This window comes from Oncorhynchus mykiss, chromosome 12 (assembly GCF_057628025.1).
Source record: "Oncorhynchus mykiss isolate SJ-2025 chromosome 12, ASM5762802v1, whole genome shotgun sequence".
Lineage (NCBI taxonomy): Eukaryota > Metazoa > Chordata > Actinopteri > Salmoniformes > Salmonidae > Oncorhynchus > Oncorhynchus mykiss.
The window spans coordinates 63,624,543-63,641,114 of NC_143033.1; the positions used below are offsets into that span (position 1 = coordinate 63,624,543).

At 41.2% G+C, this 16,572-nt stretch overlaps 1 protein-coding gene across 1 annotated transcript; it reads right to left on the reverse strand.

Moving 5' to 3' along the window:
* Positions 1–2: 2 nt before the first annotated feature.
* On the reverse strand, positions 3–16,086 carry LOC149979241 (uncharacterized). Its single transcript, XM_090191388.1, has 4 exons — positions 16,070–16,086; positions 14,695–14,779; positions 13,119–13,548; positions 3–1,165 (listed from the first exon to the last, which is right to left on the reverse strand). Exons 1-4 carry the CDS (start codon positions 16,084–16,086, stop codon positions 528–530), a joined length of 1,170 nt encoding a protein of 389 aa, XP_090047514.1. The 3' UTR covers positions 3–527.
* Positions 16,087–16,572: the final 486 nt, after the last annotated feature.

Genomic DNA, 16,572 nt, shown 5'->3' on the forward strand with positions numbered 1-16,572 from the left:
CCTCCTGATCCCAAAACAAACAAACAAACACAAACAGAGTACACATATCAATGCTTAACTCAATTGACTTACAAAATGCAAAAATACCCAAACACATTCCCTTAAAATCCACAAAGAGAACAACACATATCAATGCTGAACTTAAACGACTTACATAACGCAAAAATACACAAACAGATAACAATTTTTTTTTGCAGTTTACATGTTTAGTAATGTCATTTCAGCATGGTAATAATAAGGAATGCAGAGGCAAAATAATAGGTAGAGACAACTTGTGATGATAGCAATGGATTTGGTAATGTAGGGGTGATGGCTGGAGCCCCATGTTGTGGTTGGCGAATGGTTTGGAAAGGAATGAGTCCCAGCAGGGCTGAGTGACATGGTTGGTGGGGCTCCAGAGACCTAAGACAGAGAAAACAACAAAGGAGTATGATTTGTGTTTAGAACGTATGAACATAAAAAGAGAAGATACAAGTTTTGAGATGGTGAACACCACAGCTCATGTGGCAAAAAGAGACATGAGAGCATCAATTCTGCTCAGTCAGTCTGCTCTGTCGGTGATCAGCGACTTGAGAAGAATTTATGCTCTCAAACACCGCTGTGACTAAGAAGTCTGACCTGCGTTCCAAGACAAATAGCTTGTTGAGCTGGTCCCTGCCAGGGCTGTCTGCTCTATCCTGCACCAGACTCCCTGCCTGGGCCCCGAAGGCCCCCATCGTCTCCCTGTCATCCAGCCGTCTGGTCCTGTGCACATCAGCCAACCACACATACTTTGGTCTCCCCACACTGGGACCCCGGGGGTCGTCACCCTGGTCCTCAGCCCGGCCCTTGTCCACCTTCACCATGCCCCTGGTAGACTCACCCCGTAGCCAGCCGAAGGACGTGCTGGTGGCAGAGCATCTTGAGCCCATTGGGGACCTGCCAATCTGGACCTGAGGACAAGGGGAGGAGGAGGAAGAGCAACCAGAAGAGGAGGAAGAGACGGGAGATGCCAAGGGACCATTGATGGGGAGGAAGACAAACCTCAGGGGGTCCCTGGGAGAAACACTGGACAGAGACAAAGATGGCTGCCAGGAGTCTGTAGCTGGTATGTTCTTCTCTAGGGAGGAGCAACCACTCTCTGCCCGAGACTTGGGTCCGGAATGTAGAAGGAATTGTTGGGCATCTGGGGAGGGAGTTCCAAGGAGAGGGAACGGGGGAAGAGGAAGGGAAGGGTTAATATGCAATACAGATAAGTCAATGGGAATAACCAGTAAATTGTGCATAAATTGTAAATTTGTGCATAAAGTGGGCCACCAACAGGAATGTGTGTGTGTGTGTGTGTTTGTATATGTGTGTCTGTGTGTGTGTGTGTGTGTGAGTGTATAAACGCTGGTTTCACTCAGTCCGGAATAATCTGTCCCGAGCTGGGGCTTTGTGGTAACTCCAGTGCCTTCAGAAAGTATTCACATCCCTTGACTTTTTCCACATTTTGTTGTATTACAGCCTTAATTTAAAATAGATTAAATTCATATTTTTTGTCATTGCTCCTTGTGGCGGGCAGGGCGCCTGCAAGCTAACTTCGGTTGTCAGTTGGACGGTGCTTTCGGGTTAAACAAGCAGTGTGTCAAGAAGCAGTGCGGCTTGGCGGGTCATATTTCGGGGGATGCATGACCTTTGCCTCTCCCGAGACCATTGTGGAGTTGCAGCGATGAGAAAAGATCGTAATTACCAATCTGATATCATGAAATTGGGGAGAAAAAGCAAGTAAAAATATTTTTTTAAATATATAAAAAATATATATATATAAAAAACAATAATAAAATCACAGTACCAGTCAAAAGTTTGGACACATGGGTTTTTCTTTATTTAAAAAAAAAAAAATCTACATTGTAGAATAATAGTGAAGACATTAAACTATGATTTAACACACATGGAATCATGTAGTAACCAAAAAAGTGTTAGAAAATATATTTTATATTTGAGATTCTTCAAAGTAGCCACCCTTTGCCTTGATGACAGCTTTGCACACTCTCAGCATTCTCTCAACCAGGTTCACTTGGAATGCTTTTCCAACCATCTTGAAGGAGTTCCCACGTATGCTGAGGACTTGTTGGCTGCTTTTCCTTCACCCTGCGGTACAACTCATATCCAAACAATCACAATTGGGTTGAGGTCGGGTGATTGTGTAGGCCAGGTCATCAAATGCAGCACTCCGTCACTCTCCTTCTTGGTCAAATAGCCCTTACACAGCCTGGAAATGTGTTGGGTCATTGTACAAAACAAATGGTAGTCTCACTAAGCGCAAACCAGATGGGATGGCGTATCGCTGAAGAATACTGTGGTAGCCATGCTAGTGTGCCTTGAATTCTAAATAAATCACAGACAATGTCACCAACAAAGAACCCCAACACCATCACATCTCATCCTCCATGCTTCATGGTGGGAACCACACATGCAGAGATCATCCGTTCACCTACTCTCTCTCAAACATAGACACAACGTTTGGAACCTAAAATCTCACATTTGGACTCATCGGGCCAAAAGACAGATTTCCACCGGTCTACTGTCCATTGCTCATGTTTCTTGAACCAAGCTAGTCTCTTCTTCTTATTGATGTCCTTTAGTAGTGGTTTCTTTGCAGCAATTCGACCATGAAGGCGTGATTCATGCAGTCTTCTCTGAACAGTTCATGTTTGAGATGTGTCTGCTACTTGAACTCTGTGAAGCATTTATTTGGGCTGCAATCTGAGGTGCAGCTAACTCTAATGAACTTATCCTCTGCAGCAGAGGTAACTCTGGGTCTTCCTTTCCTGTGGCCTTCCTCATGAGAGCCAGTTTCTTCATAGCCCTTGATGGTTTTTGCGACTGCACTTGAAGAAACTGTCAAAATTCTTGAAATGTTCTGTATTGACTGACCTTCATGTCTTAAAGTAATGATAGACTGTCGTTTCTCTTTGCATATTTGAGCTGTTCTTGCCATAATATGGACTTGGTCTTTTACCAAATAGGGCTATCTTCTGTATACCACCCCTACCTTGTCACAACACAACTTATTGGCTCAATCGCATTAAGAAGGAAAGAAATTCCACAAAATAACTTTTAACAACTCATACAGTACCTTGCAAAAGTATTCATCCCCTTTTGAGTTTTTCCTATTTTGTTGCATTACAACCTGTAATTTAAATGGATTTTTATTTGGATTTCATGTCATGGACATAGACAAAATAGTTCAGATTGGTGAAGTGAAATGAAAATAATTACTTATTCAAAGAAATTCTAAAAAATAAAAAACGGAAAAGTGGTGCGTGCATATGTATTCACCTCTTTGCTATGAAGCCCCTAAATAAGATCTGGTGCCACCAATTACCTTCAGAAGTCACATAATTAGATAAAGTCCACCTGTGCAATCTAAGTGTCACATGATCTGTCACATGATCTCGGTATACACCTGTTCTGAAAGGTCCCAGTCTGCAACACCACTAAGCAAGAGGCACCACCAAGCAAGCGGCACCATGAAGACCAAGAAGCTCTCCAAACTAGTCAGGGACAAAGTTGTGGAGAAGTACAGATCAGGGTTGGGTTATAAAAAATATCTGAAACTTTTAACATCCCAAGGATCCCACCGTTAGATCCATTATTATAAAAAAATTGAAAGAATACGGCACCACAACAAACCTGCCAAAAGAGGGGAGGCACAAAAAGCAAAAATAGAGATAAAATTAATCACTAACCTTTGAAGATCTTCATCAGATGACACTCATAGGACTTCATGTTACACAATACATGTATGTTTTGTTCGATAAAGTGCATATTTATATAAAAAAAATCTCATTTTACATTGGTGCGTTATGTTCAGTAGTTCTAAAACATGCGGTGATTGTGCAGAGATTGTGCAGAGAGTCATCACATGCGGTGATTGTGCAGAGAGTCATTATAAATGTTGATGAAAATACAAGTGTTATACATGGAATTAGAGATATACTTCTCCTTAATGCAACCGCTGTGTCAGATTTTTTAAAAACTTTACGGAAAAAGCAAACTATGCAATAATCTGAGTACAGTGTTCAGACAACAAAGCAGCCAAAAGATATCCGACATATTGTGTAGTCAACATTAGTCAGAAATAGCATTATAAATCTTCACTTACCTTTGATGATCTTCATCCGAATGCACACCAAGAAATGCCAGTTCCACGATAAATGTTTGATTTGTTCAATAATGTCCATCATTTATGTCCAAAATAGCTTATTTTGTTAGCGTGTTTGGTAAAAAAAATCCTATAATCCTATAAATTCCTATGTCTGTAGAAAAACAATGGAACGAGAGCTAACTCTCTTGTGACTGCTCCTCACGAGCCTGTGGCACTCTGCCAGACACCTGGCTCAATCAGCTCTCATTCGCCCCCTACTTCACAGTAGAAGCCTGAAACAACATTCTAAAGACTGTTGACATCTTAAGAAGTGCAATATGACCCCATTTACACTGTATATTGGAATGGCAAAGAGTTGAAAAACTGCAAACCTCAGATTTCCCACTTCCTGGTTGGAATATGCCATATGAGTTCTGTTATACTCACAGACATAATTCAAACAGTTTTAGACACTTCCGAGTGTTTTCTATCCAATACTACTAATAATATGCATATATTAGCATCTGGGACAGAGTAGCAGGCAGTTTACTCTGGGCACCTTATTCATCCAAGCTACTCAATACTGCCCCCCTGTCACCAAGAAGTTAAGCCACACACTCCACAGAGCTGGGCTTTATAGAAGAGTGGCCATTGCTTAACTTCTTATGGCTGGGGGGCAGTATTGAGTAGCTTGGATGAATAAGTTGCCCAAAGTAAACGGCCTACTCCTCAGTCTCAGTTGCTAATATACAGTGGGGAGAACAAGTATTTGATACACTGCCGATTTTGCAGGTTGTCCTATTTACAAAGCATGTAGAGGTCTGTAATTTTTATCATAGGTACACTTCAACTGTGAGAGACGGAATCTAAAACAAAAATACAGAAAATCAAATTGTATAATTTTTAAGTAATGATTTTTAAGCGTTCGCCAAAAGGCATGTGGGAGACTCCCCAAACATATGGAAGAAGGTACTCATCCCCCAGAGAAAACCATTCCCACAGTGAAGCATGGTTGTGGCAGCATCATGCTGTGGGGATGTTTTTCATCGGCAGGGACTGGGAAACTGGCCCGAACTGAAGGGATAGATGGTGCTAAATACAGGGAAATTCTTGAGGGAAACCTGATTCAGTTTTCCAGAGATTTGAGACTGGGATGGAGGTTCACCTTCCAGCAGGACAATGACCCTAGCATACTGCTAAAGCAACACTCGAGTGGTTTGAGGGGAAACATTTAAATGTATTGGAATGACCTAGTCAAAGCCCAGACCTCAGTCCAATTGAGAATCTGTGGTATGACTTAGAGATTGCTGTACATCGGCGAAACCAACTTGAAGGAGCTGGAGCAGTTTTGCCTTGAATAATAGGCACAAATCCCAGTGGCTAGATGTGCCAAACTTAATTGCTGCAAAAGGTGGCTCTAAAGTATTGACTTTGTGGGGGGGGGGGGTTGAATAGTTATGCACGCTCAAGTTTTCTGTTTTTTTGTCTTACTTCTTGTTTGTTTCACAGGAAAAAATATTTTGCAACTTCAAAGTGGTAGGCATATTGTGTAAATGAAATGATAGAAAAAATAATCCAGGTTGTAAAGGTTGTAAAAAAAAAAATCCAAGGTGGGTGAATACTTTCGCAAGCCACTATACCTGTTAATTGAAATGCCTTCCAGGTGACTACCTCATGAAGCTGGTTGAGAGAATTCCAAGAGAGTACAAAGCTGTTGAACCCTTTTTTGGTTACTACATGATTCCATGTGTTATTTCATAGTTTTGATGTCTTCACAAACATTCTACAATGAAGAAAATAGTAAAAATAAAGAAAAACCCTTGAGTGAGTAGGTGTGTCTAAACTTTTGACTGGCACTTTATATATACTGGCCTACACACAATACCCCATGATGTCAAAGTGGAATTATGTATTTAGAAATGTGTATGAAAGAATTAAAAATGAAAAGCTGAAATGTTTTGATTACAGTCGTGGCCAAAAGTTTTGAGAATGACACAAATATAAAATGTTCAAAGTTTGCTGCTTCCAGTGTCTTTAGATATTTTTGTCAGATGTTACTATGGAATACTGAAGTATAATTACAAACATTTCATAAGTGTCAAAGGTTTTTATTGACAATTACATGAACTTGATGCAAAGAGTCAATATTTGCATTGTTGACCCGTCTTTTTCAAGACCTCTGCAATCCGCCCTGACATGCTGTCAATTAACTTCTGGGCCACATCCTGACTGATGGCAGCCCATTCTTGCATAATCAATGCTTGGAGTTTGTCCGAATTTGTGGGTTTTTGTTTGTCCACCCACCTCTTGAGGATTGATCACACATTCTCAATAGGATTAAGGTCTGGGGAGTTTCCTAGCCATGGACCCAAAATGTCAATGTTTTGTTCCCCGAGCCACTTAGTTATCACTTTTGCCTTATAGCAAGGTGCTCCATCATGCTGGAAAAGGCATTGTTTGTCAACAAACTGTTTCTGGATGGTTGGAAGAAGTTGCTCTCGGAGAATGTGTTGATACCATTCTTTACTCATGGCTGTGTTCTCAGGCAAAATTGTGAGTGAGCCCACTCCCTTGGCTGAGAAGCAACCCCACACATGAATGGTCTCAGGATGCTTTACTGTTGGCATGACATAGGACTGATAGTAGCGCTCACCTTGTCTTCTCCAGGACAAGCTTTTTTCCGGATGCCCCAAACAATCGGAAATGGGATTCATCAGAGAAAATGACTTTACCCCAGCAGTCCAATCCCTGTACCTTTTGCAGAATATCAGTCTGTCCCTGATGTTTCTCCTGGAGAGAAGTGGCTTCTTTGCTGCCCTTCTTGACACTGGGCCATACTCCAAAAGTCTTTGCCTCACTATGCGTGCAGATGCACTCACACCTGCCTGCTGCCATTGCAGAGCAAGCTCTGTACAGATGGTGCCCCGATCCCGCAGCTGAATCAACTTCAGGAGATGGTCCTAGCGCTTGCTGGACTTTCTTGGGTGCCCTGAAGCCTTCTTCACAACAATTGAACCGCTCTCCTTGAAGTTCTTGATGATCTGATAAATGGTTGATTTAGGTGCAATCTTACTGGCAGCAATATCCTTGTCTGTGAACCCCTTTTTGTGCAAAGCAATGATGACGGCACGTGATTCCTTGCAGGTAACCATGATCGACAGAGGAAGAACAATGATTCCAAGCACCACCCTCCTTTTGAAGCTTCCAGTCTGTTATTCGAACTCAATCAGCATGACAGAGTGATCTCCAGCCTTGTCCTCGTCAACACTCCCACCGGTGTTAACGAGAGAATCACTGACCTTTTGTGGCAGGGCTGAAATTCAGTGGAAATGTTTTTTGGGGATTCAGTTCATTTGCATGGCAAAGAGGGACTTTGCAATTAATTGCAATTCATCTGATCTCTCTTCATAACATTCTGGAGTATATGCAAATTGGCATCATACAAACTGAGGAAGCAGACTTTATGAAAAATTATATTTGTGTCATTCTCAAAACTTTTGGCCACGACCGTAGAGTATTACTTTATTATTATTATTTTTTTATTGTTTTATCACAGCATGCATCAATGACTTACAATGACAGAACACACAACAATTACCAACATGATAAAAATAAGAAATAAACTAAGACAAAGGCACATACACCAACTGTAGTATCTCTATAAGAATAGTCTGATTCAAGTGCTGATTTTCTATCCTAGAAAACAGGCAACAACATTTCCCAGTAGAAAGACCCCATAAAACAGGGTGGGTAAAAAAGACCATCTAAAACTCTCTTTAGAGAGTTGAATCTCTTCAGGATGAATCTGATACGAAAGCTGTTTCTGTGTTGCATTAGAGTGCTGTGGATAGGGTGTGTGTCATTGTCCATGATCATGTGTGTTTTTACATGCAGCCTTTTTATGAACATGTCCTGCATTGATTCCAGGCTGCAACCAATTGTAGCACTGGCTTTGTTAATGATATTGTCAAGCTTGATTGTCTTCCTTAGCTAAATTCCCTTTCCAGCACACAATGGCATAGGTCACTACACTCGCCATGACACTGCTATAGAACATACAAAGCATTTTGTCACATACATTAAAATATCTACTGCCTGGATTGGGCTTTTTGTAGATACTGTGAAAATGATCCTTCCAGTTCAGTTTGTTGTCCACTATTACACCCAAGTAATTATAAGAGACAACAGTGTCAATCTCTTCACAATTAATAGAAATCTACCACTAGCTCCTTGGTCTTCTGTACATTCAGGTCCAAGTAATTGGCCTCACACCAAGGACTCTGTTATATCCCCGTGATGAGCATCGTCTCCTCTCATGACACAGCTTACTATAGTCATCAGAGAATTTCTTGAAGTGGCTCAGTTCATTGTTGTGTGTGAAATAATTTGTGTAAAGGGTATTCAATCCCTTTGTTATGGCAAGATTAAATACCTGCTCGTCAAACATCTCATTCCAATATCATGGGTGTTAATATGGAGTTGGTCCCCCCTTTGCTGCTATAATAGCCTCCACTCTTCTGGGAAGGATTTCCACTAGATGTTGGAACATTGCTGCGGGGACTTCCTTCCATTCAGCCACAAGAGCATTAGTGAGGTCGGGCAGTGATGTTGGGCGATTAGGCTAGGCTCGCAGTCGGCATTCCAATTCATCCTAAAGGTGTTCGATGGAGTTGAGGTCAGGGGTTGTGCAGGCCAGTCAAGTTCTTCCACACTGATCTAGACAAACCATTTATGTATGGACCTCGCTTTGTGCATGGGGGCATTGTCATGCTGAAACAGGAAAAGGCCTTCCCCAAACTGTTGCCACAAAGTTGGAAGCACAGCATGATGTAAGATTTCCCTTTACTGGAATTAAAGGGCCTAGCCCGTATCATGAAAAACAGCCCCAGACTATTATTCCTCTTCCACCAAACTTTACAGTTGGCACTGAATTCGGGAAGGTAGCATTCTCCTGGCATCCGCCAAATCCAGATCCGTCTGTCGGACTGCCAGATGGTGAAGGGTGATCCATCACTCCAGAGAACGTGTTTCCACTGCCCCAGAGTCTAATGGTAGCAAGCAATACACCACTCCAGCTGACTATTGGCATTGCGCATGGTGATCTTAGGCTTGTGTGCGGCTGCTCGGCCATGAAAACACATTTCATGAAGCTCCAGACGAACAGTTCTTGTGCTGATGTTCCTTGCAGAGGCAGTTTGGAACTCGGTAGTGAGTGTTGCAACCAGGCGAGGACAGACAATTTTTACGCGCTTCAGCACTCAGTGCTGTGAATTTCAAACACAGATTCAACCGCAAAGACCAGGGAGGTTTTCCAATACCTTGTGAAGAAGGGCAACTATTGGTAGATGTGTACGAAATAAAAGCAGACATTGAATATAACTTTGAGCATGGTGAAGATATTAATTAAACTTTGGATGGTGTATCAATAGACCCAGTCACTACGAACTAACAGGGGCGTCTACAAAGTAATGACTCAGTTGTGTGAATAGTTGTGTGAAGATTTCTGTATCACATTTTCCAAAATTGCTAGAATTTTTTACAACATGTTTTCACTTTATCATTATGGGATATTGTGTGTAGATGGGTGAGAAATGTTTTTATTTAATCCATTTGGAATTAAGGCTGCAACACAAAATGTGGAAGGCACTGTAACTGCCCAGTGAAAATCTTACTTTTAAAAATGTATATTCTGTTAACTCATACCCAATTGATGTTGTTGATTCGTTCTATACTTCTATTTGACCAAAGCATAAATTGGAGAGAGAAAAACCACAAAAAACCCGACCGTTTCAAAAATGCTTGATATTTCCTCATAGAGTATGATGTAATACTCCTCAGTAGGATGAGCCAATTGGCGGTCTAGAGGAGGAAGAGATGGCCAATCAGCATTCTACTTGCATGAATATTTTGAATGACTGGTACACGCTCACACCATTCCAACACAACGCAGATTTTTAACATAGGTCATGAACAGTCAAAATCAAAAATTATATTTGGATGAAACCAGATCAAAGTATGATGATCAAAGTATGAAAAATGACTTGCTTATTCATGGATAAAGTTTGATCATTTAGTTATTAGTCCCCTCCCACATGGGATTATTAAGGGGATACGGTAACCTAGTTTAAAAAGTACCCTCTTGTAACCAACATCAGAGAAGGCTTGTTTGCAGAGGGGTGTGGTTTATATAGCTCAAAAGTTACTCTACTCGTGACAAAATTTGATTGTAGGGTGTCAGCAAATATAATTCAAAGTTTACACTATCATCTATGGCACAGATATTTATGTCTCCCCTGTCATCTTTGTCTGGTGTTCAGGTCTTCAGCCAACATGGAACAAAAAGGGAGGAAGGGTCATTCAAAACATCTCAACACTTCCGTCAGTGTAGCTCTGACCCGCATAACAAGAGACATGCCAGACAGGAGATGTATTCAAAAAATTGACATCATTGATACAATTTCAATACTGTTTGAGTTGCTTTGTGTATCACCAAATTTGCTTGCATTGTCACACCCTGACCATAGTTTGCTTTGTATGTTTCTATGTTTTGTTTGGTCAGGGTGTGATCTGAGTGGGCATTCTATGTTGTGTGTCTAGTTTGTCTGTTTCTGTGTTTGGCCTGATATGGTTCTCAATCAGAGGCAGGTGTTAGTCATTGTCTCTGATTGGGAACCATATTTAGGTAGCCTGTTTGGTGTTGGGGTTTGTGGGTGATTGTTCCTGTCTTTGTGTTTGTTACACCAGATAGGGCTGTGTTTGGTTTTTTCATGTTTTCTTGTTTTTGTATATTGTTCTATTTGCATCTTTATTAAAGATGTATCACAATAACCACGCTGTGTTTTGGTCTGCCTCTCCTTCAACAGAAGAATCCCGTTACATGCATAGACACTCTGGTTATCCTCAAAGCCAGTGGAAATTCATTAGTAAAGATTGAAAAAAAGTAATGGGCCTAGACAGCTGCTTTGGAATTCCTCATTCTACCTGGATTATGTTGGAGAGGCTTCTATTAAGAACCCCCTCTGTGTTCTGCTAGACAGGTAACTATTTATCCAGAATATAGCAGGGGGTGTAAAGCCATAACAAATCAGTTTTGCCAGCAGCAGACTATGATCGATAATGACAAAAGCCACACTAAAGTCTAACAAAACAGCCCCCACAATCTTTTTATCATCAATTTCTCTCCGCCAATCCTCAATCATTTGTGTAAGTGCTGAGTTTGAATGTACTCTATAAGCATGCTGAAAGTTTGTCAATTTGTTTACTGTAAAATAGCATTGTATCTGGTCAAACACAATTTTTCCCAAAAGTTTACTAAGGGTTAGTAATAGGCTGATTGGTTGGCTATTTGAACCAGTAAGGGGGGCATTACTATTCTTAGGTAGCGGAATGACTTTTGCTTCCCTTCAAGCCGGGGGGCACACACGTTCTAGAGGCTTAAATTGAAAGTATGACAAATAGGAGTGGCAATATCATCCGCTATTTTCCATCCAAGTTGTCAGACCCCGGTGGCTTGTCATTGTTGATAGACAACAACAAAAAATTCACCTCTTCCACACTAACTTTATGGAATTTAAAATTACTATGCTTGTCTTTCATAATTTGGTCAAATATACTTGGGTGTGTAATGTCAGCATTTGTTGCTGGCATGTCATGCCTAAATTTGCTAATCTTGCCGATTTGAAAAAATCATTAAAGTAGTTGGCAATATCAGTTGGTTTTCTGATTAATGAGCCATCTGATTCAATGAATGATGGAGATGAGTTTGCCTTTTTTCCCAGAATTTCATTTAAGGTGTTCCAAAGCTTACAGTCATTTTCTTAATGAGTGCATGCTTATTAGCAACTGGAATGAGCAATTTCATAAATGTGTCAAGTGCAGTGTCTGTTTTCTCCTCATTACACACCACTGACCAACAGAAAGTCTATACATCAATAACATAGGAATCACTACAAAACGTATTGTATGACACAATATTAGGCTCAGCCTTTGGAACTTTGGTTTTCCTAGATATGGCTACTATATTGTGATCACTACATCCGATGGATCTGGATACTGACTTCAAGCTCATTTCTGCAGCATTAGTAAAGATGTGATCAATACTGATTGATGATTTAATTCCTGTGCTGTTTGTAGCTACCCTGGTAGGTTGACTGATACCCTGAACCAGTTTGCAGCATTTTCTTGAGTCGGCAGCATAAAGGCGTGTTCCTTACATATGTTAGATGTAGTTTTTCTTTGCCTTAGCGAATAAGCTGGTATTGAGGCAAAAGAGTTGGGGCTGCCTTGGCAGGCGGACGAGTTACATTTTTCGTTGTTATGTGTTTATATGTTTGTCTTATTTTGTCACCCCTTCTCCAGAGACCTTCAGGGCTGGCTGCCTTGTGGAGGGGCTATTTTGGTTATAGAGTAGCAGTCTTGTGAATTCACGTGTGTGCTTTTGCATTCTAATTATCACAAAGTGTGTTATCATCTTTCAGAGTGTTTAATCTCCAGTGTGCCATCTTACAACAAGTGTGAAATACTTGATGTATATTCACACTTGTAATGTTCTCCTAGAAGAGCTGTACATGCAAGGCTTGAGTCTTGGAAACTTGGTGTTATTCCTTGCCCTGCTGCTAATTCATTGTGTGTGCCCTCTAAGCTGTAGTTCCAGACAGTTAGTCTGTTCAAGTTGTGGTGACCTGTCTCATGAATTGTATGTATTGCCTCTTTATCTGTAATAAATCTTTCCACTTTGGTTAACTCTGTCAATTATTTGACATACCTGTGTATAACATGTCCCAAGTACATCCTCTCTTAACAAAAAGGTGGCATAGCACAGTTTACATAAAGTTAACACAATACCATAAAGTAACAAAAATCACCTCACACACAACTCTCTCACATAAAACAGATGCACAAACAAAAATACTCACAGCACTCCATTGCATAGAAAAACAAGTATGAACACACATTAAAGCCACAAAAAAACATAAAAACAAACAATGGACCATATGTTTGCTCTTACCGTCTCTGGAGATGGTTTGACTGAGCTGGTCGAGGGAAGCGCTGCCACTCATGGAGGGAGACAAAGAGCAGAGAGAAGAGGAGGTGCTGATGGATGGAGAACTGCGGCTGCTTGGGAGGGTTCTTCTCCCGCCTCCTATCCTCTGCTGTTGTTCCTCCTGGCACCGCCAGGACCGACCTGTCGGAGTCTTCTCCACCATGGCTTTGCAAGCACTGCCGTGTCGGCTAGTGCTACCGCTAACACTCTCGCTAATTTTGCTGCTAGCGCTTTTGCTGATGCTACAGCTAGGGCAACTGCTGTAGCTACCATTAGCACTTCCAGCACTGCCCCTAGTAGCACTGCTGTTACTTTTAATGCTAACAGTATTTTTCCTGCTGATGCCCAGCTGGTCAACTCCACTGGTCACAGCCACCCTAGCTGGCCCGGGTTCCTGGAAGGAGAGTGAGAGAGAGAAAAAAATAAAGAGGTAAGAGAAGGAGAGAGAGATTGAAAGGCAGACAGAGATTGAGTCAGAGCGAGAGAGAGAGATAATGTGAGTCACTCAGAAACAGACAAATAAGAGGGAGAAAGGGACGAGGAATGATGAGGATGCAGAAGTACATTTCAATAAAATCTGTGGAGACTCCAACTGCTACCACTGGACGACCAATGTAAACTGTTTCCCATCTGACTCGACGAGGAATCCCCTATGTAGTCCAGTTAGCTCCTCTCCCTCATCAAGTTTAATGTCCCACGGAGCAGCACCACGTCCCCTGCGTGCGTCCCAAATGGTAACGTATGGACCCAGGTCAAAATTATTTCACTATATAGGGAACGGGGTGCCATTTGGGACACGGCTGCTCCTCCGCCTCTCAATCCCATCTGCCTGGGAGGGGAGTGTCCTTTAATCCTGATCAGATCGTTGCAGCTAATTCTGTTAATGTGGCCATCTGACTGGGCCTTTAATCACACAGCCGGCTGACCAACAACGCTAAAAGTCCCTCCCTCCCCACACACACACACACACACACGAGCAAGTGTAAATCACATACTGTATACACACACAAGTCTGACTAATGCTTAATTACACTAGAGCACAGGATGCCATCAGACAGACATTCTAGGAAGACGGAATGCCATTGGGAGATGTGCAAATCTTGAGAGCTGCAACCTCACCAAGTACACACACACACACACACACAATAATCAATCAGTAGGGCCCATCTATCTGTGGCTGCACCATTTATAAAGCAGGGTGAAATCAATTGGCTCCAGCCTGCTGCCAGGAAAGTCCTGACTCTGCTACTGATGCAGTCATAAACAAACTCTTTAGTTCACTCCAAATGTTTTTCCAACCTTTTCAGACCTCAAGAAGTCTGTCAAAATGAGTCTGCATCCCACAACATCCGTTGTGTAGTTTCAGCTATATACACAAGTTGTATTGTGTATATAGAATTCATCCCAGCATTGGACATACTGTACTAGACATCATCTCACCATGTTGTTGACAAAGCTATAGAGGTAGAACAATGAGGAAAAGAAGGCGGGTTTACAGTATCTGTGGTTGTGTTATGATGAGTAGGAAGACCGGGTCTACCTGGGATGTGGGTGTGTCCACTTTCCTCTTCTTCTTCTGTGTCAGTTTGTGGGTCTTGGGGTATACAACGAGGGCCTCCTGCCACCTGCTTGAGAAAAACACATAGTTATAAACACACACACACACAAACAACACGGTATCAATTTAAATATATACACACAAAAAAACACACAAAACAGACAGCACACACAACCAGCTGCATACAACAAGCCAGAATGTTGAGCATGGCTGATCTCCAACTGTTTGTCCCTGTGTATAGGCTAGTGCGTTTTCAGAGTCTAACAGTTAATTATATATATTGTATAACAATGTGTAGTCAAGTTTATAGAGGTCAGCTTCAGTAGCTAACCAGTGGATTAGGAAGCAGGAGAGTAGTGTTGACTACCCTGGATTAAACTCTTGAGATCTAGATTGCTGATATAAACGTATAAACTGTGTTTACACAGGCAGCACAATTCTGATCTTTTAAACAATTATTGGCATAAAAGCTGATCTGAATGGTAAAAAAAACAATGAGTGAATAAAACAATCAGAATTGGGCTGCCAGTGTAAATGCAGATGTAGACTGGAGAGGAAACAGTTAGACATTACTGTTTTATGTGTAATGCTTTCAAATGTATTATTGTATACTTGAGGTGCACTTGATTCAGATTAAGCTTTATCGTGTGCAGAATGGGTGGAGTTTGCAATTTTGGGACTATTCCAATGGTTCGGGTCAGGTTTGGAACAAACCCCTAAGCAACAGCCAGTTCTGATGTAAATCGATTCCATCTTAACAAAAAATAATTAAAAGACCACTGAGGTCAAGAAGGCATTGCTGTCCTTAAAAAATGGCTGCCATCCAGACTGGAATAGAATTACGTATAGAACTAAATTATCCCTAAAGAGGATTAAGGCTTTAAATGAACATTTCATTAGTGGTAAAGAGGTTCACATCACATCAAACAACTTTCAGTCATATGTAGAAGTTATTGTGAGAATTGTGTTTACTGTGAATTCCTTTTATGTGTTTGTTTTCTAAATAGATTATAGTTACTTAGAGTGATATGCCAGACATACTCCAGACAAGCAAACCTTAAGGTTTGAGTCACAGACTTTCAGAAGCTGCCGTCAAATAGTCTTTAGATAGACATAGTTTCAATGACATCCAGATTGTCCTGCTGATCACAATAAGAAAGTATCGCTCCTACAGTTACAAAGTGTCTCATGCACATTTAACATTCAGAAATAAAAGGCATTATGCTGGACTATTATCATGACAAGACCTCTAAAGCTTTCAAACTAATTTAACTCATATCTACACAAATAGAGTCCAATTATCTTTTATAACACTACAATATTCCCATGTCTACATCTAAATATTCAGATTTCTTACTTCTGTTTCCTGGACATTGCCTGGTCTCAGAAAAGTGGTTATTCCAGAAGAGATGTCCACAATAATCCACACCAGGCACAATAGATCCCTATCTCAAATGAGGAATGACCAAGACCGAACAATCCTTAAATATCAGTAATGTCGAACAAAGAAATCCAAATTGAGATTACAAGAATTCACAAGTATGCCATTCAGTCAGTGTTTGGGATACAGAGCCACACACACAAAGTCAGGTACTCAAGTAGACACACCAATCATGCTGCACACAGACACACACCTTGGTGCACACGCATACATACACACACAAACACATTAACACCCCCCCACTTTAATCCTGTTCAGACAGAGTTGACACACTACATTACAGTCTTACTGGATTAAGCATAGATTTCTTCAGATTTACAGCCTAATGACACTTAAAGTACAAGGAAACAAGGATGAGAGAGGAACAGGGAGACAGTGAGTGACTGAAGGAGATGGGGAGCGAGAATGAGAGACTCAGG